The sequence below is a fragment of the Trachemys scripta genome, chromosome 10 (genome assembly GCF_013100865.1).
Source record: "Trachemys scripta elegans isolate TJP31775 chromosome 10, CAS_Tse_1.0, whole genome shotgun sequence".
NCBI lineage: Eukaryota > Metazoa > Chordata > Testudines > Emydidae > Trachemys > Trachemys scripta.
The window spans coordinates 3,654,684-3,676,712 of NC_048307.1; the positions used below are offsets into that span (position 1 = coordinate 3,654,684).

Genomic DNA, 22,029 nt, shown 5'->3' on the forward strand with positions numbered 1-22,029 from the left:
ACACTCCAGTGCTCACCTATCACCAGCAAGTCAAGGGAGTTACACCAGGGACAGATTTGGCCCCATATTCCAGCGGCAGGGTTGCAGCCATAACAACATAATGCGAGTTGAAGGCCAGTAATATGGGCCCCATTGTGCCATCACGGGACGATGGCCCCGCCACTGCTCCAAGGGGCCAGTAGGCAGTGCTGTGAGGAAGGACTGACAGCACTGCGGTTCTGTAATTGCAACCCACCTCTTTCTGGATGAACTCTTCCTCCTCCCCTACATTACAGGTCTTCCTCATGGTGTTTGTGGTCTATTTTGTGGTCTCCGAGTCCCTCTTCATCAAGAAGGAAGGCAGGGCCTACTTCGCCTTGTTTGGGAGCTACAGCCAATGGCTGCTCACCCTTCTGACCACCTGCACCGTGGTGGTGCACTTGAGCCAAGCCACCATCGCTGACCAGCAGTGGGCAAAGTATCTGAAGAACCGCAAGGGCTTCACCAGCTTTTACCAGGTGGCCTTCCTCAACTCAGTCTTCAACAGCCTGGCCGCCTCCCTTCTCTTCCTGCTGACTGTAAAGGTATGGCAGTAGGCCTCCTGTGAGGTAGGGCTAGGTCTTGAAAGCACTTCATGCAGGTGGGGTAACACTTGAGTCAGCCACGCCTGTCCCAGGTCTCCTTTCCTGTGCAGTGTTCGTTCCAGAGCACGAGTAGTAATTAGATCCTTGTCTCTCCTTTATTAAGAGTAGTACAGACAAGTTAGACAAACACGTGTCTGGGATGGTCTAGATAATATTTAGTCCTGCTATGAGTGCAGGGGACTGGACTAGATGACCTCACGAGGTCCCTTCCAGTCCTATAACTCTATGATACTGCGGTAGAGCCGAGGAACCCCAGCCATCTCACTTTCCAAAACCCAGCCTTAAAGATGAAGGGGTGACCATCAGATGCCCATTTGTGTAAACCAACCAAACAGATATGGAACCAGTGAAACACAAACATGGAGTCATGTTCGCTCACTTCTCAAAGGAGAACTCTGCTTCACAGGCCAGTTTGTCAAAAGAGCTCAGCTCCCAGCCACTCCCCAAATCTGATTCTACTTGTTGGTACTGAACTCTTTTGAAGATCTGTCCATGAGAACTTCGACAGTATAATGCAATACACCAGCTCTTATAATATTCTGATCTATAAACCTGGGTTAAATTACATAGTGCTCAGTCCCCAGTTTGTATAGGAGATGAACTTGACCATATTCTCTTCACTAGATTTACGTACTTGGGACTCTGGTACCCAACCGTATTTAATGACTAGTAATGGTAGTGAGATGTAGCTTCAGTGCAGCTGCAAACCAGCTGTTCAGAAAAGGGCTGGTGATGCTCAGCAAACCCCCAGACATGTGCGCTAGGCGCTGTACAAATAGAACAAAGATACTCCCTGCCCCTGAGACCGTACAGGGTCAGACAAGAGACAGACAGGGGAACACACCCACACAATGCGACAATGCTGGCCAGCATACGAGGCCAATCATTTCTACACACCAGCTGCCTAGCCATTATACTGGTCTGTGCTCCAGCAGAGAGCCACACAAGGGGTTGGTTTTATCCTTTGAAGCCTCCCCCTGCCCTAGACCAGGCTGTTACAGTTGAGGAAGTAGCCCTTGAATTAGAGCTCCCTTGTTATAAAGAGGCAGGGCTGCTGGCAGGACATTCTCTGCAAGGGGCCCTCGATGCGGAAACGTCCTCCCCTCCCGCCCCTTAACCAGAGCCTGGATGTATGAGGCTAATAGACACATTACAAAGCATTAACATGAACTAGATACCTTTTAGTTCACACCCCCAGCATTCACGCAGGGGGAAGAGAGCGCAGCACTGCAGGTCACGTCTCTATAGTCTGAAGCACAGGGCCATGCAGACCACTTTAGGCTCTCATCACTGATCAAAACTTCACCCACAGTTTGGGGAGGGGACCAACGTGGCAACAGACTGGCGGAGCGTAATGGTTGCCCAGGCGGCCGGCAGGAACAGCACACGCTGGGGACTCTTGTTCTGAAGTTTGCTGTGTTTATTTAAATGAGTTTGAACCCCTCAACCGAGGGCTGCTTAAGCCAAAGCAGATGTTTTAGTGGCTGGGGTTGAAAACAGACTGAGGGTACGTGGACCTTCATCAACCACATGCCAGCTGTGTAAGTGGACCCTGAACACCGGGCGCGCAGTGTCTGTTTCTTTGCAACAGTGCCCCGGGGTGGAAAGCTACCCCCGAAACACATGCAGCAGATTCCTTGATCCACACGGGTATAAACCTGGCTTCTCTTCTTTGGTCTCAGGCTGCCCAACAGCTGCGCTTTGTCCGGCAATGGTCCGTGTTCGGCAAAACCCTACAGAAGTCCACGAAGGAGCTGGCTGCTGCAGGGCTGGCCTTCGCGCTGCTCGTCCTTGCTTATACCCAGCTTGGCTTCCTGGTAAATATTTATTTGTATGATACAGTCAAGACTCACCTACACTGTGCGTTGCTGGGGGAGAGCTACGTGAGTAGCTACAAAGGGAAGGGTTAATTAGAGAGACCTCCGCTCCGATCCAAGCCAGAGCATTCTGGTGAGTGAGTCTCAGCTCATCTGGCCACACTGCAGGTGGCCCCTTTCTGGCCTGCAGCAGAGGCATCAGTGACTGAGGGGACCATGGGGATGAAACTCCAAGAACTCCTTGAGGCGCCATTGGCTGGGGGCACAGGGGCAGCCCATCAATGTTGTAGCTGATCGATGGAGCAAGTGCAGTTTGGGATGCTGCCGCTTGCCCGCCTTTGCAAGGTGCTCGGAGGTGGGACCGACAGGCAGTCTCGCCACTCTGCCATTGAGACAACAGCCTTCCGTTGAAACCCCTGTGTTTCCTTTGCAGCTTTTCTCCTCCTGCTCAGAATCCTTCCACAGCTTCAGCAGCAGCCTCCTGCTCCTCTTGGCTGCGGTCCGCGGCAGTGTGAACCTCCGGCTCGGTCTGCCCGAGCCCTCGGGGCTGTATTACCTGTTCTGCGCCAGCTACATCGTCCTGGAGATGTGGATCGTGCTGAGGCTGTTCGCCGCCGTGCTTGTCCACAGCTACCGGGAGATGAATTTCGAGCTGTACCGCCCGGCCTTCGAGCCCCAGGACTACGAGATGGTGGAGCTCTTCGTCCGCAGGCTGAAGTTGTGGATGGGCTTCAGCAAGGTCAAGGAAGTAGGTGCACAGTCCCACCTCTGTGCAGTGTGCTAGCCGGCGGGACGCCCGGGCTCCTGGCTGGTGGATCATGGCCGGAGGTGCAGGTCTCCTGGGGGCAGCCTGGGATGCATGGTTTTGCAGTGTTTTGGCCGGCCTTTGCATTCACAGGACCATGGGGGCTGGTGATACAAACACACTGATTGTTTCCCCCACTGCAATTGGCAGCGGGGTGGGGGCAAGCTGTCACAGGCCACTGCCCACAGCAGTATGGGTCACGGGCCACCACTGGCAGGAGCCGGAAGGATTGGCAGCAATAACTGGTGTCCCAGGTAGAGGAATGGTGACCGTGCGCATGCCCTGGCTGGCAGGAGCAGAGACTGCCTCCAGCATCGTCCCCGGCATGTCCATCTTGTGCCACCCCCACTGTTCAGTTTGGTTTCTAATCAGGCTGGTGGGTATATAAACCTCCCCACCCCCTCCGCATTTGGACCACCCCACCATCCGGCCAGGCCAAGTAGGGAGCACTCTGCAGTTGGAGATAGTCATTCAAGGCTGACATGAAGAGCTCACTCCCATCCCTCCTGCTGGGGTGGAGCGGTCGCCTACAGGGCGACCGGCAAGGGTTCACGAGTGCCTGTTTTCTGCACTAACCCTCTTTTGCTTTCACTTTCCTTCCAGTTTCGGCACAAGGTGAGGTTCGAAGGGATGGAGCCATTGCCATCCCGATCCTCCAGCGACAAGTCCTTCCGGGGTCCCACCCCCAGCGCAGCCTCCGACAGCTCCAGGGCCTCCACCTCTTCAAGCCAGCTGGATGGGCTCAGCCTGGCGCTGAGCACCAGAGAGAGCTCAGAGGTGGATGCTGATGTCCAGCGGCTCCTCTCCCTCTTCGAGATGTTGCTGGCCCAGTTTGACCGAGTGAACCAGGTGACAGAGGACGTCTACCGCATGGAGCAGCAGCTGGAGGACTCACAGAGCAGGAGGACCAGGACGAAGTACATCCAGATGACTGAGGACCTGCTGAGTCGGTACCGCCTGGGTTGCACAGATCAGGGGCCACAGGGACTTTACCCTGAGAACTTTTCCAACACCGACCTGCACCCTCCCCGAGACCCTCTGTTGCCCTCCCATCCCGCCAGCGCCCTCGGTGCCCTGCAGAGCAGCACAGGCTGTGTGCCCAGCCGGATAGTCCGAGCCAGTAGGGGCCTCAGTGTGAATTCTCTACTCTCCCCGCACAAGACGTATGCCACCACGACGCCAGTGGTCAGGAAGAAAAAGCCACTGCGGGCAAAGAACAAGGTCCACCCCAGCATCAAGTAACTGGAGACCACGTGCAGTGTCTCTAGGAAAATACCTCACTGCGCCACCCCTGGGAAGGCGGAGAGATCCTCGTAACATGGCCCGAGAAGGTTCCACCACAGCTCCGGGTCAGAAACGGAAGTCGCAGGGAACCGGCGTGGAAAGCTGAAGCACTCATGCCACACCAAGGACTGGGGAGCCACTGTGCCTTCCTGGGTTCTTGGCCAGCTTAGATGCTAGCAGCATCACTGCCGCCTCGGGATACGCGGCTAAGAATACAGGCGTTGCCCTGAGCCTCCCAAGTGCCTAATGGAGATGGACAGAGCCACTGTGTGTTGTACATACTGGCAGCTTCTGTTACCTAGGTGCCTCCATTTCCTGTTTACTTTAGCGACGGTTTCACAGCTTTTTGGTTTCGTTGGAGACTGTTTGGCCCTTCAGTCCAGGACAACCTAAGAGACCCTGCTTCACCAAGGCGGCCAGATGAGAGAAGCCGCAGGGGTCTCACCTAATCATATTTAGCGTTGGCAGCAAGAGGAAAAGCAACATTAATCAGGGCCATATTAAAAAGCGTCTCTCTTTTTAAGTGACCCTAGCTTCAAACAACATGAACAGATTCCAAAAGCAGAGGCCTGTTATTGTTCAGTTGCTTTATCGAGAACTGCTGCGAAGTAACGTGAATGGTGCGAGGAGCAACTCAAGCAGGATTTCCCGTGCTCAGCTGGCTGTGCCAAAACGGGAAGAGAGGAGCTGAAATTGCGAGGCATTAGGGTTTAACGGACTTTTGGATTCACAGAGCAGACACGCTGTGGGTGGAGGAAAATGACAGGTTTCAGGGGGCTATTTAATTCAATCGTTGTACTGGCATGAAGAGAGAGAGACCGTATCTACACCCAGATCAGTTAGTTTTCAGTATTGGCTAGTGTTATCCTCCAGCATTTGGTACTGTTATTTGTATTTAAAGAAATTCAATATTTAAAGAATATGAATGACCATGAAATCCACATTAAGCCACCGCTTCCAATAATCTGCCAGTCTTAGGACATGGCAATTAGTGACAGCTCAACCAAAAAGGTACTGGAGACCTAGGGGGGGTTCTTCTAATTGGTCACTTAAAAGAGGGGGCTGCCGGCATGCTGGCTCCATTCCGGCCCAGCTCCCCTTTAGCTACTGATCTTCCCCCAGCCAGTGGATTGAATGGGTAAGTATGGTTCGTCGGTTGCTTGGTTTTTATAGTTGAAGGAATGTATTGACATATGTATTTTTTTTTTGGTTTACTTTTTTGTATGTACTGCCGAGCACTTTAACAATGCTTTCCTTGGCTAACAATGACACATGCGACCTTTTTAACGAGAATGGAATAATATATCATGAAAGCAGTATTTTTTTGTTAAAAAAAAATCATAAACGGAAATGAGCAAACGGTAATGTGAACGCAGTTTCCCAGTGAACCATCCCCAGCTGCAGCCCCGCCTCAGGGGCTGGGTGCCAGCTCACAAGACTCAAACCTACTCCCCAGCACTCTTAGGCGCTTCCAAAGAGGAACAACAAACGCATTCAAAAAATAAATGCACCAGGTGATGCAGGGAATAAGCCACCTGCCGGCAGAGGCAGGTGGTGAGAGATAGGGGCGGATGGTTCTTGGTTTGCTTCTGTCTGGGACAGGAAGATGTATCCGCTCCTACTCCAACCTGCTTCCACTCCCCACTTTGCTGTAATCCACAGTATATCGAGCTACAGCTGTGCTACGCTTGATATGCCATGGAGGTACTTGTCCAGCACTACCTTTTAGAAAATTGGCGTGGGTAACAATCAAATGCACCTATTCTGGGCAGCCACAGCCTATGTAAATTATTTCCAGCTATGCTAAGTGGTGCAACCATCAGCCAAATCTCCCTGGCAGCTAGTGCCCATGGAAACCCCCTGGCCAGCCCGTGTTCACCTCACCCTTGTCATTCCGTGTTATGTATATTGTAAGTAATTTATACGGGGTTTTGAAATGTATATATTTGCTATATTTTCATAGCATCGGTACCATGTTTGACACATGTAGATAGGAGACAGAACACTGTTGTCAGAGTTATTTAAAGGATGTATTAAGTGCTTCTTTCTGGGAATGTTCGTTGTATATAAAGTATTAGGTGTCAGAGTGCATGTGGTGTGCATGCTCTCGTGCCAGATGAGGTGCGGGCCGGGCTGGCACTACGGTGGAGCTGAGAGTGGCAGTGGGATCTCTCGCGATGTACTAGGTGTTGTTCCCACCACATCTTGCTCAAAGCTTTTGAAAGGTAATGTTACGCTAGGGAGCTCTTCAAAACCAAAGGCCAATATTAGCAGGGGCCATTGTTCATGGTTAGCATCTCGTTAGACTCCATCTAGCCTCCATTGCTGCCGCTCTTAGAAGACACTTCGCTTGTAACAGAGCTCCCCTTTCCCAGCATTGCAACTACCTAATCCAGGGGAGGAGAGAGCCCTAAGCCGGGAAGTCTGTGCACCTTTCCAGCTAAGTAACTTTACAAAGGCTAGAGACAGGGTTTCCCTAAAGACACTTCCATTGGAGTTAGTTCTTCTTACCTTTTGCTGCTTATTCTCGCCCCCCGGCTCCTGATGCCTCTCTCCTGCTGTGCGTGTGAGATTGTTTGCACACAGCGTTGTATTCCAACAATCCACAGACTGGATCCAGGTTGACTTTCCTTGTGCTGCTCTCCCCACCTGCTTCCCTCTCTGTGGAGACTTGAGCAGCAGGCCTGGGGTTTACAGCCATGGAAGTTACTCTTGTCGTTTTGTACTTGTTGAGTTAGTTGCGCAGAGGACGGAACTAGGCGAGCAGTTGCAGAGGGCGTGGGGGAGGGATTAGCGGAATGTATAAAGAACGTTCTCTTTACAACGGCAAGGTGGTTTGGTGGTGATAGGAAGGGGATGAAAGAACAGCAAGCCAGGGGTAAGTAGAGCATAGACGGAAGGAAATGGAAGCAGGAACCATAGGTGATGGAACAGCTGTGGTTAGGGCAGGGCGGTGGCAAAAGTTAAGTGTTTGGAATTTTGGAAGCGGCATCTGGAGTGGGAGGATACGAGTTGGAAAATGGCAGGTGGATGTTATGGGCACCCATCCCTTAGCTGCAGGTACTACAGTCACTAAGGACAACAGTGCCAACAAAACGGTTGGCACGGCCTTTAGTAAGCTCGTAGGTGGCAGCAAAGGTTAACGTTAGGATGCTCCCAATGTGAAGAGCCAGGTTTTTCTTAAGTTAGGCCTTAACGTGAATGAGTTTCTTATCCAGCTAGCTGTGTGCGCGTGTGTATGGTGGTGTGAATGAGTCTTACCAAGTGCTTCTTCTAACTGCAGAAGAGCAAAGATGGGTTAGGACAACTGCCCTACTACTTTCCTTGGATCCCAGTAGGTGGAGCAGCTCTAGAGCCCACGCAGGTGTTTCAGAAAAGCCGGACACTTCAGTCAGACAGCTTTAAAGCGATCATAGTTCTCATAGGAGAACTTGTTTGTACAGAGCCTTTAGCCACAGGTATGGGGTTCCTTGAAGTGTCACAGTTAAGGTAGCAAGTATACGAAATCTGAGCTTAGCTGCAGCCAGAACTATTAGTCATGAGATTATACTCCTTGTCAACAGCAGTACGTTTGACTTGCATCCCTAACTCATAAATACTCTTGAATGTATATTTCGTGTTTATAGTCACCAAGAGATGGTTTCTTATTTATTGCCTTAAGTCTCACAATGATGCAATAGTATCAAGCTGCTTAATACAGAACCCTATCAGCTAGTTAAGGGGTGGGGGCTGGGGGTGGGAAATCTATATCATGCTTTTTGTAGCAATGGATGATCAGGAAAGGAAGGATGGAAGGAAATAGTGCCTTCTGGTCGACGTTACATTTGCAAAAATAGCCTATTTTGTAACTGTGGGAATGTTTCTTCAAAATGACAATGTCAAATAAAGACCATGGACTGCTAAGTAAATGTCTGCTATGCGTTTCTTGAAAGCTGCCACGACATCCTCTTTGCCTCTTAGCAATCCAGATGCACCACTGTCTGAAGTGTGCATCTAGGAGAGACTGTGCTGCAGTACGACAGACAGGTCTGAAAGCCGTTCGCTTCAGAGCTAGTCCAACTCGGCAACTTCAAATACTGAGTAAATTCAAACCCGTGAAAAATACCTGGTTTTGTTTATTGGTAACAAATTGGTAGCGGGGTAATTAATCCATGTTACTTCATTAAGGAGCTTTGAGATCTTTGATAGATGTTCTGCTTCAAAACAAATTCAGAATTTGCTCTGTGTAAGAGACACTCACAGCTGCTTGCTTGTGGCTGAACATGTATCTGGTGCATGGACTCAACATAGGTCACATGTGGCTCCATGTATGTCACTGGGAAACACCAGCATTCCTGCAACTTCAGCAAGTTGTTACGTACCATTATGTATTTTAACATCTGAAAAATTCATAGAAGGGGAGTCAGCATCTTACTTCTGTGTCACTGTTTCAAATCCAGCCCCAGGTAGCAGCACCCAAAAACTTTACCAAGTGGTGTGTCTGGGAACGGAGTCCACAGGTTTTCAGTCCAGTGCTGCTCAGACACGAGTCTACACTTCACCACTGGCCTCCTTAAAGACAGTCTTGAGAGGCCAAGGACTGAACAGGCCATGAGAACTAATCTATGCTTATGCCTAGCGATCCCTCCCAATCAAGGCTGAGGCAAACTGGCAAGGTAGTGCGGGAGTTTGTCCTGCTGCCGTCGCCCATCCTGTACCTGTTCTTTGGAATGCGTATGGTACCAGACACCTTTCACAGGTCAGATGGAAACGGTCTTATTGTCAAATGATGGAGCAGATTCATCTGGAGTGGTTCCAACATGCAACACAAGAGGTTGCCCATCCCAGTAAGAACCCAGTAACCATACAAATACTTTTATTTCATTTACAATTTATAAACACTCAAAACAGGACGTACACATGAGTTAATGGACAGTCCCACATTGGTCAGTAGCTCCCCTTTCCCTCCCTCCAAAAAGAATTCTAGCTTTTGATTGCTTTGCCTGCGATTCCATTCAAATTACTCAGAAGTTACCCAGTCACTAAAAACTGCTGTTATCCAGTCACTGAGTTTAGCGAATTAAGAGCTGGTCACTCGTTTGATGAGGACAGCAGTCACTGAGGAGTGACAAAAGCACACAGTAAAGTAGTCACAGTACGTTCCAGCTTACATAGCTTCTCCCATTATGGTAGTGTAGTGTCCCATTATCTTTCACCACAAAACATGCTACTTCTGAAAGGCCTGGTGCACATCTGCATTAAAAGGACCCTTTACATACAATCCAAACTGCTGGCTTCCAAAGGTGGGACCGTCACCATATGACAAGTCCAATATGGCGATGCTGCCAACCAACCAGAGCCAAGGGTCATTTAAAAGGGAAGAGGAAATTTTGCATTTGAGGAAAGATTTCTGGCAAGGCCACATTATAGACCAGGTTAAAGACCAGTCAAGTGCAGTCTGGTCACACACTGGGCTACCACTCACCTCTCTGAAGCGTGTGTGAATACGCACAAACAGGTCAAGTTACTTCCTAGCATCCTGGCCACATTCTTGGGGACCATCTTGCTGCCCTTGGAGTCAATGGAAGCTTTGCCACTGACTGCACTAGAAGCAAGGCTGGGCCTCTAGCTAAATCCTTTGCTCATAATTTCCAAAACTGGGCCCAAATTGTCTTTGGAATCCTGGGTTTAACGGAGTGTTCATTACAAGACAGTTTATTCACGGTCAGCGATTTCCATACCAGCTTTGATTCCCATTCTGCCTCTCTCCACTGACCTGCAGACATCTCCCTACTTATATCATTAAGGTCTGAGAGAACAATTTCACTGGAGTGGGAGACTCGTGGAGATGTCCTCAAGCGAGGAGATCTCCTGGGAAATAAAGGCAGCTGCAGTTTTTACAGGTAACTTGTGAAGCTAGTGGACATTCCTATAATTAGAGCTGGTGTTAAGAACTAGTTGGAAAGTGCATGCAGCTCTCATGAATGCTAATGGAGCTTTTCCACCCATGTAGAGGAAATGGAGATCTCAAGTGTCCAGAGACTGTGATGGAAGCTTTCATTTGGTTGGGTTAAAACACCATTTGCTTCTGCATCGTCCCACCAAGTGGTGAGTGGGGAACCGTCTCCTGGCTTGCTGCTTTGCCTCCTCCTGCTTAGAGAAATGCTTAAATTTTGCAAGAAAGCTGCTAGCAGAGATGGATCCCTTTAAACTTCACTGCATGTCTCTAGCCAAATAAAGACCAAATTTATAGGCTTGGTCCACTCTGGGATTCTCCAGCTAGGGTTGAAAATCCTCCTTTCCTGATGGTGGGCGACTCAAAGTCAAGACGACGATGTCTATCAGAGTCACACGGCGGTCCAGTAACTAGTTCACACGAAGGTAACATAGCCACACCGAGTTTGCCAAGTCCCAGTGCTGAATTAGTGTGCAGGGTCAAGAGCGTTCACTCCCCTCTTCCCCCCTCCGCCGCATGCCCGAGGGCAGACGCTGATCACATGGGGATTTACACAAATTCTGTGAAGTCATCCACCGAGGAGATCAGCCTCTTTCTCTGCCCAGTTTCATAGGTTGATGCTGGGTCCTGTGGAACCTGGGGAGGGGGTTTAGTAAGAGCAGAAGGGTGCATTTGCATCAGGGGGAAGCCAGGTGTCTGGTACTGGGTTTCCTCTCGGATCTGAAAGAGCGTCACAGAGGAACAGGTCAGCAAGATATCCCCACAATTCCCCCTCGGCATGTTAGTAGGTACAGCTCCCCCTATTGCCACTTGGATCTGAACACTGCATCACACGCACAACCCTGCAGGACCTGGTGTCCTCAACTCCCACTGTAGCCAATGGAAATGGAGGGCTCTTTAGCTGCCTGTAGCTTCAAACCCTATCTCCCCACATGTCATTCTCACTAGAGTTTGGTTAGCCTGAGGGCTTGTCTACACTTACGCGTGGCAATCGATGCATCGGTGGTCAATTTAACGAATCTAGTGAAGACCTGCTACATCGACTGCAGATTGCTCTTCCGTCGACTCCTGAACTCCACCGGATCGAGAAGAGTAAGGGGAGTCGATGGGAGAGCGTCTCCCGTCGACATCGCGTAGTGTGGACCCAGCAGTAAGTAGATCTAAGCTCTGTCGACTTGAGTTACGCTATTCATGCAACTCAAATTGCGTAGCTTAGATCGACTTTTCCCTGTAGGGTAGACAAGGCCCGAAGCTTTCAAGGCAGACATCCCTTTAACTTATTCACAGGCCTTTGACAGTTCATTCTTATTTTCTCCAGATATTTAGAATTGTGCTTGCTTGTGCTAAGCGTTCCAGATGTGCAATATGTCAGGGAAGGAAAAACAAACTTGAATTACCCGGTGCCTAAACCTCTTGATATGACGAAGCCTCGCTATCCATTTGGATGGGTAAGTATCTGTAGGATTCGATCTGCTATGGTGAACCTGGGAAGCCATCTGATTCAAGGGAAAAGAAGTTTTAAACACAGCTCCCATGAAAACAAGAGTAATAAACTGTTACACAACATAATTAGTTTAGTCGTTGAAGTTCAACGCAGTCTGTGAAGTTCAGATGCTTCTGACTCGACTGGTTATTCAACGGATAGAGCTCTGAGAGTTTAATTTCTTGGCCAAGTTGCATTCATTTCCCTGGGGTGGCAGAGCGTGATCCTAGCAGAAAGGTAACAGTCCTTGAAGAGAACCCAGACAGTACTCACATTAGCATGCAGGGCCATCTGGCGGGCTACAAACGGCAGGTTCTTATCCGAGACAATCTTAGCAACACTTGTGTCCACCAGCCCTTCCATGTCTGTATGTTCAAACGGAAAAGATTTAAAGATTGTCACTTTAAAAGGTGAAAAGCCAGAATTAGCCAGTAGTTATATGTACTGGGATGTGATAAATTCAGCTTCATGAGGATTTCCACTATGAGAGTCAAGGTAGTGAGAAATCAGAGTACATTTTACTCTCCAATCGACTGCCTCGAAAAAAAGGTCTCCATAAAGTATTATAGCGTCTATTGGAACACTGCTCAGGGCACAAGGGTGCAATACTCTGGGGACTCCCGAGCGCTGACTGCTCCACAGAGAAGGCCTTTCCCAGGAACCCTAGTCACAATCCATGATTCCCCCAAAACACAGAGGCAGGGGCAGAATATTCATAGCTATGTTTCTCAGACTGGAAGGGGGTTTCATTAGAGACATGCATTGTGGGTGGGGCGTGGGGTGTATGGTTGGCCTCTTGGTTATACATGCTGGGGATCAATGTGGGATCTGGTAAGGCTGCAAAAGTCCCACACACAGCCCTAAACGAGGGAGTACGCCCTGAAACAGTTGCGACCCCCCCCTCCAACTGATGTTCAAAAGAGCCAGGAGGAGCCATGTCCAGCTCTCAAGGGCCACTCACTGCACTGCGGGGAAGGGAGACTAGCCACCAGGATTTCTTCCTCCAACCTGCCAAAAAAATGTGTCACTATATCGGTGTGCAAAGCAGAAGCCAAAATGGGGGCGTTCTGGTCACCGGCTGGGACTCCATGCATCCCCCTAACTAGAAGATAGCTGTCTTATGGTCCAGTGGGGAAGAATTACTGATTGGCTGCATCCCCAAATACTAGGTGGTGACACAATTTTGGAGCATTTCTCTTAATGGGCTCCTCTAAAGGGAGCTGGAAAGCTTTTATTGGGAGTACAAATTACTGTTCAGGAAGGGTCTACCTAAGCCAGGTAAAATGGCAATATGGGATGTGCGGTTACAGGAGGGGATTGGCTCTGAATACTTAGTCCTGCCTCAGGGCGGGGGACTGGACTAGATGACCTATATTGAGGTCTCTTCCAGTCCTACATTTCTACGATTCTAAAGTTTTACCACCTGGAGACTTGTACAAACATTCCAATGAAGTTAAGGAAGTTGTCATGCGAACCGGTAGAAACATTGTTCGAGAACTAACCCTACCTTTCCGACACTGTAACGTCACCAGGTTGCAGTCATAGTCAAGCGGTGTGATTATAACATGCACAAAGTTGAATTGGCCCTAGGGAGGAAACAAAATATTGTAACACAGAAGCATAACACACACTTACAGGCATATTTTACTGGCAACCATTATGACATCTACAGATGCAATCCACTGATGCAGTCTGAATACAGCAAGGTAAAAAGTCCCAATTCATAACCAAATAGTCTTTAGACCAGTGGTGCCAGTTAGGAGGCTGGGGGAGGGGAAGCATTCCCCCCACCCCAGGTATTTGCACTCGCTAAAGTTCCACAGGCCATGGAGCCGTGCAGGGCAGGGTCCGACCACTTTTAAGCAGAGGTCCTGTACTAATCAGTACAGCTGTTGGCAGAGTGGTCTGGAGTGTCGCTTGGCTGCGTGGTTGCAATGCCACTGAACTATGACCTGGATGCCCCTCCATGCAGGCAGAGCCAAATTTCAGTGAGTGGGGTTGCAACCTGGTGCCTGGGTTGTCTGTTCCTGTACGGCAGAGCGCAGGGGAGTCTGCCCAGAACTGGGCTCCTGGCGACACTGGCTCGTGCACTGTGTGGGTAACAGAGAGGAGAGACTCCCTGGCTGAAGGAGAATCAGGGTCCCTGCGGGAGGAGGGGATGGGGGGGAGAGACCAGGACTGGAATTTGCCCCCACCCAAAGAAATATCTGAATTGGCGTCACAGCTTTAGACGACACATCCAGAGATTAACAATTTTACAAAGAACCCATTGCTGCCACGCAAGTGGAAAGTCCTGCTCATCTTTGGACGCTTTCCAGTGAGCTGCATCAGTCCAACAGATGTTTAATAAGTAGGGCAGCCCTACCGAATTCACGGCCATGAAAACCGCGTCACAGACCATGAAAGCTGGTCTTTGGTGTGCTTTTACCCCGATACTATCCAGATTTCACAGGGGAGACCAGCATTTCTCAAATTGGGGGTCCTGACCCAAAAGGGAGTTGCAGGGGGGTCGCAAAGTTATTTTAGGGGGGTCACGGTATTGCCACCCTTACTTCTGCACTGCCTTCAGAGCGGATTTAACTAGCTGAAATCATGCAAAGTATGACTTTAAAAATCCTATGACCGTGAAATTGACCAAAATGGACCGTGAATTTGGTAGGGCCCTATTTATACGCAGACCCAAGTATAAACTCTTGTACCTTTATCGTTCCCAATTTAAAGTCTTCACCAGAATCGTTATAAACTATGGAAACAAAGTCATTCCCAAGGTGCCTCTTCTTGTCGCAGCGATATTTATCCAAATCCTTCGTGGGCATCAAAGTCGCAATGTGAAAAATGGCTGGGGGGGGGAGGGGAAATCAAGCAAACAAAACCAAGCTGGGACAGAAAATAGGAGATGCAACTAATAACTTTACTGCAGGTGATGCTGGAATAGACAGATTGATAGGATACTTAGGATCCTATTGTGATAATGTTCTGTACATGGCATTTGTCTGAAAGTCAAACTGACAGCTGAACTTTCATGCTGTGCTGCTTTGACAAATCTGTGCCGCTTTGTAAGAGCTGAACCCTGTCGGCCAGCTCCTCAGACCCCATCCTATGCTTTGCACTGCATTGGGGACATGTCAGAGTGCACAATGCTGCAGCCAATTCTCAGGCCGTGGAGAAGACCCTATGGGACTTCTGAAACTGGTGTAACTTGGGAGCAGCCCTTAGTCTGCTCAGAGCCAAAACGGCCGATCTGGCCCGCAAGAGTTAGCCGTCTCAGATGCATTCCCTGTTACCCCTACATTTATTAGCACACTTATCCCAATATACACGAGAGATTTAAGGAAAAAGTCCCTTACAGCAATTTCTGTAGGGCCACAGCAGCATAGATGAGGAGAATCTGCCTTATACAGAAAGAATTAAGTACCTTAGACGTTTAAATGTATTTCTTGTCACTGCCGATTGTGTGATGCTGCTGCGTTAACACCCAGTTACGAGATTAACATTGACAACAGCACCCAGCTTTAAATATCGTTCTCTAAAGAAACATTGGCACAGTTTCGATGTGTGCAGCTGCTAGAATACCTCATCTGGTTTCTGGTAACCCAGTGGCCCATGAAACAAGACTGATTTGCCGCAAGGACAGACATAAAACCATGTCTCATACGGTCTGTATGTTCAGAGTAAAACATGAGATTTTTTTGCCTAATATAAATGTGTGTGTCAACCTCTCCCCAATCATCAGTGCAGAAGATTAAACATATTAAACAACACGGAAAGGGAGCCCAGGCTGCCTCAGGAAGCGGGTAGGAAATCCCTCTCTTTACCACACCCCGAACACAGAAGCAATCTGGCACCACAGGGTAAAGTTTAACGGTGGACAGACCCGCTGACTTGTGCATTAAGGCATCATTCCTGTCCCCCAAGAAGTGTAACCCTTTACTTGGGATGCCCTACCTTGCATAATGTCATCGTGCCAGCAGTAGGTAAACTGACCATCCTCCCCAGACACGTCCAGACCACCAAGGTAAATTTTATCAGGCTGACAATCTTTGAGTTCAATGAGCTTCCCTAAGCCGGTCAGAAACTCCGTATATCTATAGGAGCCATGTTCATTCGACAGAATAGCGATCTCATTGTTGCTCTAGGAAAAAAAATGGAGTGTCTCATATAGGAGGTTCAAGTACCTCCTCGCACCTTTTGACTGTTAAAACGTATTCACTTCCTTACAAGTTCTGTGAACCGACTCCGCGACTGGCAAGCGGAGCACAAGGGCAGACTCCGTACAGGCAGAACAGGTGGGTGACAAAAGTGTTCACCGAGTCTGGGCTGGGCTAGCAGAATATTTGCTTAAAAGCCTGAAAAGCTTCTAGAGCTGGCCACGTGGAAGAAAAGCCAATGTCACGAAGAGTCACTCGGAAATGAGAGTAGCAAAAAATACAGTGGACTAAGTGAAATATAAGCCCAGTTGCTGTAAAGTTGCACAGTCGGGGCTTGAACAGCACTATGAACAAGTACTAAGGTGAAACCTCAGGCCTCAAGGCATTTTGCAATCGCTTGGGCACTCTCTGTATAAACTGGGAAGCCACAACCCAAAAAGAAGCTACTTTAAAATGGGTAGAAATGACTGCAGTTCAAGTGAAGCTACTTGGCCTCTAGTGAAAGTTATACTTTTGTATGTGTCAGAACTCACCTGTCCTTCTCCTACATAGAGCACGGCAATCTTGTGGGTGTCATAGGAAGGAATTTGATCTAGGAGCTGCACCGAGCTTTCAAATGTCTACAATTAAAACATGTCCACTTTGAATTAAAACATTTCTTTGAATGGCACTGATAAGCAGCCCCACCATAGACCTTGAGGGCAATATGTAGTAAGAGATTCCTAATCGTCACACAATTATTCCTTGATAAACTTCATTAAGGTATTCAGCACAGAAAGGCACATATAATATTAGCTTCCTACTGATACAAATAAAGAAGCGTTTAATAGGGTGTATTATTCCTTTTTCTGTTTTTTCTGTTTCATAGTAATTTAATCTCCTGACAACTGAATGTATTTGAAGCACCAGCCATCACAACTTCTTACCTCTAAGCACAAAGAACTCACTGCAGGGTCAGTTCTAGAAAACACCTTTCTTGGGTACTGTCACACAGAACAGTACTTTAGCTCACACATTATTTGTGCATCTCCCAGCTGGTTTGCTACTTGGACCAAGGAAATGACAACCCAAACTCGTATTTTACTAGTAGGTTCTCTACGCTTTGTGCCATCTCTACAGCGCTGTACTTCCCCACCGAACACTGGTTTTATTCTGGTCTATTTCTGTGATGGATAACTCCCCTTGGCCACTCCCAGTCTGTCATATTGGTCCCCACCAATGTTTTAGCCACCTTCTCCAACACACACTGCCCAATTTCACCCAGTGCAATTACCACCAAAGAAACAACACGCCTACTTGTTTGGAAGCTAGTACTATGGGGGCAAAAACCCTGCCCTTGGAGAGCAAATATGCTGCTTGGCAAGCTAATTGGTCGCTGTTAGCTCTAGGAGTGGGAACTGAGCCATCTCATTATAGCAATACATCAGCATTGTGAGAAACGGAGAGGGGAGGGAAATGACAATCCATAATTACAAACAAGGGTCATCAGTTCATCGGGGATAGCCAAGATTTTACATCTCCAGCAGCCGGGCCATTAAGGAACAACCCGTAACTGCCACCATCCAGCCTCTTGATTTGTTAATTAGTATCTATGTAGCTTTTTAAAAGCAAGTGTGATTAAAGCAGTCATTCCAAGTGTGCATGCTTAAAATCATTGCCTACCTCATTTGGCAACAAAAGGGGCTTGTTGGATTCATCTCCAAAGAACGGGGAGTGGTATAACTGTAAAAACACAAAGCTAAGAAGAGAAATTAAATCCTGTTACCCTACAATAAAGCCCACATCAATCAGTGGCATACAACCGCGCTTTAGGAGAGCTCTGAGATTAGCTGCTCACAGTGCAGAATCCCTCCATTGACGGCACGGCAGGTATTTGCTCCAGCTACAGTTTCTGTATATGCACACACTGTACCATAAAATCAAATACCTCAACAGAGGCAGCAGCATGGCTTCCCTACACCAGGAAGTGCACTGGATCTTTATGAAAGACAAAGGAGTGGAAATCAAATCCTGTCTCAGGGCCATTGTTTTATTTCAGACGTAGAAGATTAATGAATTCTCTTAGGCTCTCGACTCCTCTGAATAATTCACAAATTAATATACCACCAGCAAGGTAAAAATCTTCAAATTAGTGCTCTGGGATACTACTAGGCTCAAACCACCAATCTAATTTACGTTTCCCCCCACTGTTCATGCTGCTTACCATTTTGCATTTCATTCATCTCGGCCAGAGAGACTGCTCTGGTTCACTGGTTTATAGTTAATTTGCTTTCTAGCTCTCTTGCATTCAAATTGCACGGGTGTGTTTTGATTCCAAATGGGGAGGAATGTTAATCCAAATTAATTGTTTTTAGCAACAACAACAAAAAGTTTAGAAGTTGAGATGTTTGCCACATTTCTTTTTGCCCAAAATTCAGGTTACAGGTACTAAAACACGGATTCAATTATAGAAAGTTACACCTCCTGGCTGTTCAGTTTTAGGTTTTGTAAGATCCAGAAAACCTTTTGTGTGTTGGATTTAAACAAGTTTAGCTAAACCTCTAAAAATCTTAGTTTTGAGACATGAGTTAAAATGAAGTTTACATCTGGAAACACCATAAGCCCTTTTTAGGAACCTCCCGTAACTACCTACCCACCTTGGGTTTATTCCAGGTACTTTCTCGGCATTGGAGGCTGCTGTCCTGCTCTTGAAGGCATCTCTCTCTATCCTTTTGCCTCTCCTCGAAGGGGCTGAATCCGAGATGGTGTACCCTCTAGGACGGTGGCCGTTGGGTGAGCGGGGAGAGGAAGAAGGGACGCTACAATCCAGTCTGGCTGTGCCAGTTATTCCAGCGTCATCCCCTCGGCTCAGCCAGCTACTGGCCCCTTCTCCTTCAAGGTTCCCAGACTGAGATTTCGATTTCAGTTCTGTGCTCAGCCTTCCAGTTGCTTCTTTAGTGTTTGTGTCTTTGAGGACTTCCTGCAGCGTCTGAAGCTCAGGGGAAGAGCTGGATTTGCTGAGTGGCTGGGAAGGCTGGAAGGAGAGTTCTTCCAGAGTCCTGCCATCCTCTGAAGGGACAACCCTGCCGATAGGAATTCCGCCGGCCACCAGTTCGTCGGATTTCAGAGATTTCTCTTCTTGACTAGATGTTGAAGAGGACTTAAAGAAAAAGTCAAAGAAAAGCTGTTTTTCTGAGTAGCACCTTGACAAAACCCACAAGAGAACATGCACGGAAAAGGCACCAGTGGACAGGGAGAAGATCGCCACCACTAAATACACGAGACTAAACTATTGCCGCTTCAATATAGGCAGAGATGGCCTAACGACCAGAAGGACAGAAGTCTAAGCCCTGAGCCCATACGCATGCAGTTACCACTTCTCCTGTGTGTGCAAATGGCCAGCAAGGCCTTAGATTGACCATCTGAGCACACAATCACTGCACGTGCAATCTACCCAAGTTCAAAGTCTTTTGCTATAGTTAAAACAATAAAAAGTGCAAATGGAGAACACATACAAATCTGCAGTGTATATTAAAGCCCCTTCTCTGGCTTGGGACAGAAAAGTTATTAGACTGGTATTCAGCCAGCTGCGTGACAGCCTTACCCTGCTGTAAGCCTTGTGCGGTTTGCTGAATTTCTCCTCAGCCATGGCTTGCTCAGAGCACACAGCCTTAAAGTCTTCAAACTCTTGAGACACCAGGGAATCGGTTTCTTTTAAATCCACTTCCAACTGGCTCCCCTCTTCCAGAACTACTGCCGATTCTACCAAGACACAAACAGAGTAACTGAGGCATGTAGAGAGGAGTGGCACGATGGGACCCCATCCTTTCCTCTAAAGTACCAGCCTTTTCCCTACTAGGATTTTAGTGGAAGGTCATATTCAATGTGTGATACATCATATATCTTTGATCACAGAGTGAGGACTTTAATGGCACACCAGACTTGCTAGAGGTCTCCCCTCAATAATTGGTCGACTTACCCTCAGACCAAAGGGTTGTAGAACTGCTTTGTCACACTAAACGCAGTAATGCCAAACTGTTACTAATGGACAAGTAATGGAAAGATAATGGAAAAAATGGATCCTTGCGCATATTAATACTCAAGTATCAGGACAGACAGTAACTAGAGAAATGTAAGGAAGTGCAAGACTAGCATTAAAGTTTGTTATTAAACAGGCAACGAAAACATAAGTTCTATGCAATTGTGGAAAAGAATAAGCCTTGTATTCATTCTTGTATATAACAAATGCTCTCGTGCCTTATACGGAGGGGGAGACAAGAAAATTTACTAGAAGCCATTTACTTGCATTTTGACCGTTTTCTCAGTATGCTTCAGTAGAAGCTAAACAGTTTAGCCTATGCCTTATTAAAGGACAGGACGACATCATTAATGCATGTATTGCAGCAATATTGGAAAAGTCTGCATGTGGTTTCCAATCAGACAAATAGCTAATTATATAGACCAGACTGAAAGAAAGCTCCGTGTAAGCGCTGTGTATGGCGGAGAGGTTAGTGGAAGGGGTAACCAAGTGTCTACTATACACAGTAACCCTGAACACAGGAATGCATTTGACTGATGACTTCTGTTTGCCTGGGTTTTTTTGTCCTGAGGAAAAGGCTGAAGTACAGGAGGCTTCCCATTACGTACACACAGAATTGGAAGACCAATCTGAAAGGCTAAGATTTGTTTTCCAAAGTAAAATTAAAAAAAAAAAAAACTTTAGCGCGCACACACACACAAAAAAGATCAGCAAAAAAAAAAAAAAAAAGGCACGAAAGCAGCTTTTCCTGGATTGATTTCAGCTCGCAGGACCAGTTATTTCAAGAAGCAATTAAGAGTTAGCATTGCACACACATACCTTCTAAAAAACGTGCTGATCTGGTTAGCTGTCCAAGCCAGAACACACCTGCACATACTCTGTGGTTTTCACTTCCCTAGTTCTAATATTACTGCCAATTTCGCTGGTGTTTTTAATTAATTTGAATGTTCAGTAATTGCACTGGAGGGGGAAGTAGGATAATATGAGCAAAGAAGAGTAATGGATTGCAGCTTCTGTGTGTCACTTTAATAGCATTGTGCCAATACAGCAATCCAGTTATGACTAACCCAGCTATTCCACATAGGATTTTCCATTGAAGGAAGGTGGGATTTAATTCATCTAATTAAGCATTGCAGGCCAAATGCAATGCAACTGCTGTGCTTAGAGGTATCCATTTTGATTACCATCTACAGGTCTGATTAATCTATTTCCTAAATGTTAGTCCCAAAGCAAGAGGAAGATTTTACACAGCTACTGAATTTACAGAAAGCTACAATTTGTTATATATTTCTCCTTGAAGCAGATTTTGGTTTTTGTTTAAAAAAAAAACTTGTAACCAACAATTATACTGTAGTTTCAAACTTAGACTTTCTAACCAGCTTCTCCTTTCCGATTCTTTTCCCACGGCCAGTTTTGGTTGAATGCTCAGTGCAATGAGAAGCACTGGATTTCATTTGTGTGGAGTTGTATATGCAGCATTGCAGGAGCTATTCCTAGAAGGGGGAACCTTCTGAATTAATAAACAGAACACAAACCCAATTACAAGATCTAACTGAAAAGTTAGGAAACACAGATCTTTTATGACATCACTCTATAGTCTGACTTCTTCAGATGCAAGACAAGTGCACTGAAGAAGTGAGGTTCTTACCCACGAAAGCTTATGCTCCCAATACTTCTGTTAGTCTTAAAGGTGCCACAGGACCCTCTGTTGCTTTTTACAGATTCAGACTAACACGGCTACCCCTCTGATACTCTATAGTCTAAGTCTCGTGAGCTATGATCTCACTCCACCCAAAAAAGGGTTCCATTAAAGTTATTTGTGCTTGCAAATGTCGTATCTGGCTTGGACTTCTTCATGCTAGTCAAGATCCCATTCGTCGAAGGTTATGAGACCAGCAGGGACAAACAGGAAACAT

General features: G+C 47.4%; 2 protein-coding genes across 13 annotated transcripts in view; one reads left to right on the forward strand and one right to left on the reverse strand.

The window, feature by feature from the left end:
• The window catches only part of PKD1 (polycystin 1, transient receptor potential channel interacting), a 133,220-nt gene extending 124,783 nt beyond the window's left edge, over nt 1-8,437 (forward strand). For all 4 annotated transcript variants that reach the window (XM_034784707.1, XM_034784709.1, XM_034784708.1 and 1 more), the window contains 4 exons: nt 276-563; nt 2,306-2,440; nt 2,874-3,188; nt 3,849-8,437. In XM_034784707.1, coding sequence (XP_034640598.1) covers nt 276-563; nt 2,306-2,440; nt 2,874-3,188; nt 3,849-4,487 — 1,377 coding nt within the window. In that variant the 3' untranslated portion in view covers nt 4,488-8,437. The remainder of the gene's footprint in view (nt 1-275; nt 564-2,305; nt 2,441-2,873; nt 3,189-3,848) is intronic.
• Nucleotides 8,438-9,367: 930 nt separating this feature from the next.
• TSC2 (TSC complex subunit 2) overlaps nt 9,368-22,029 on the reverse strand; it is a 42,679-nt gene continuing 30,017 nt past the window's right edge. For all 9 annotated transcript variants that reach the window (XM_034783012.1, XM_034783014.1, XM_034783011.1 and 6 more), the window contains 10 exons: nt 19,679-19,836; nt 18,732-19,234; nt 17,758-17,833; nt 16,629-16,715; nt 15,893-16,079; nt 14,647-14,786; nt 13,455-13,533; nt 12,221-12,312; nt 11,862-11,960; nt 9,368-11,184 (listed from right to left, as the gene is read on the reverse strand). In XM_034783012.1, coding sequence (XP_034638903.1) covers nt 11,014-11,184; nt 11,862-11,960; nt 12,221-12,312; nt 13,455-13,533; nt 14,647-14,786; nt 15,893-16,079; nt 16,629-16,715; nt 17,758-17,833; nt 18,732-19,234; nt 19,679-19,836 — 1,592 coding nt within the window. In that variant the 3' untranslated portion in view covers nt 9,368-11,013. The remainder of the gene's footprint in view (nt 11,185-11,861; nt 11,961-12,220; nt 12,313-13,454; nt 13,534-14,646; nt 14,787-15,892; nt 16,080-16,628; nt 16,716-17,757; nt 17,834-18,731; nt 19,235-19,678; nt 19,837-22,029) is intronic.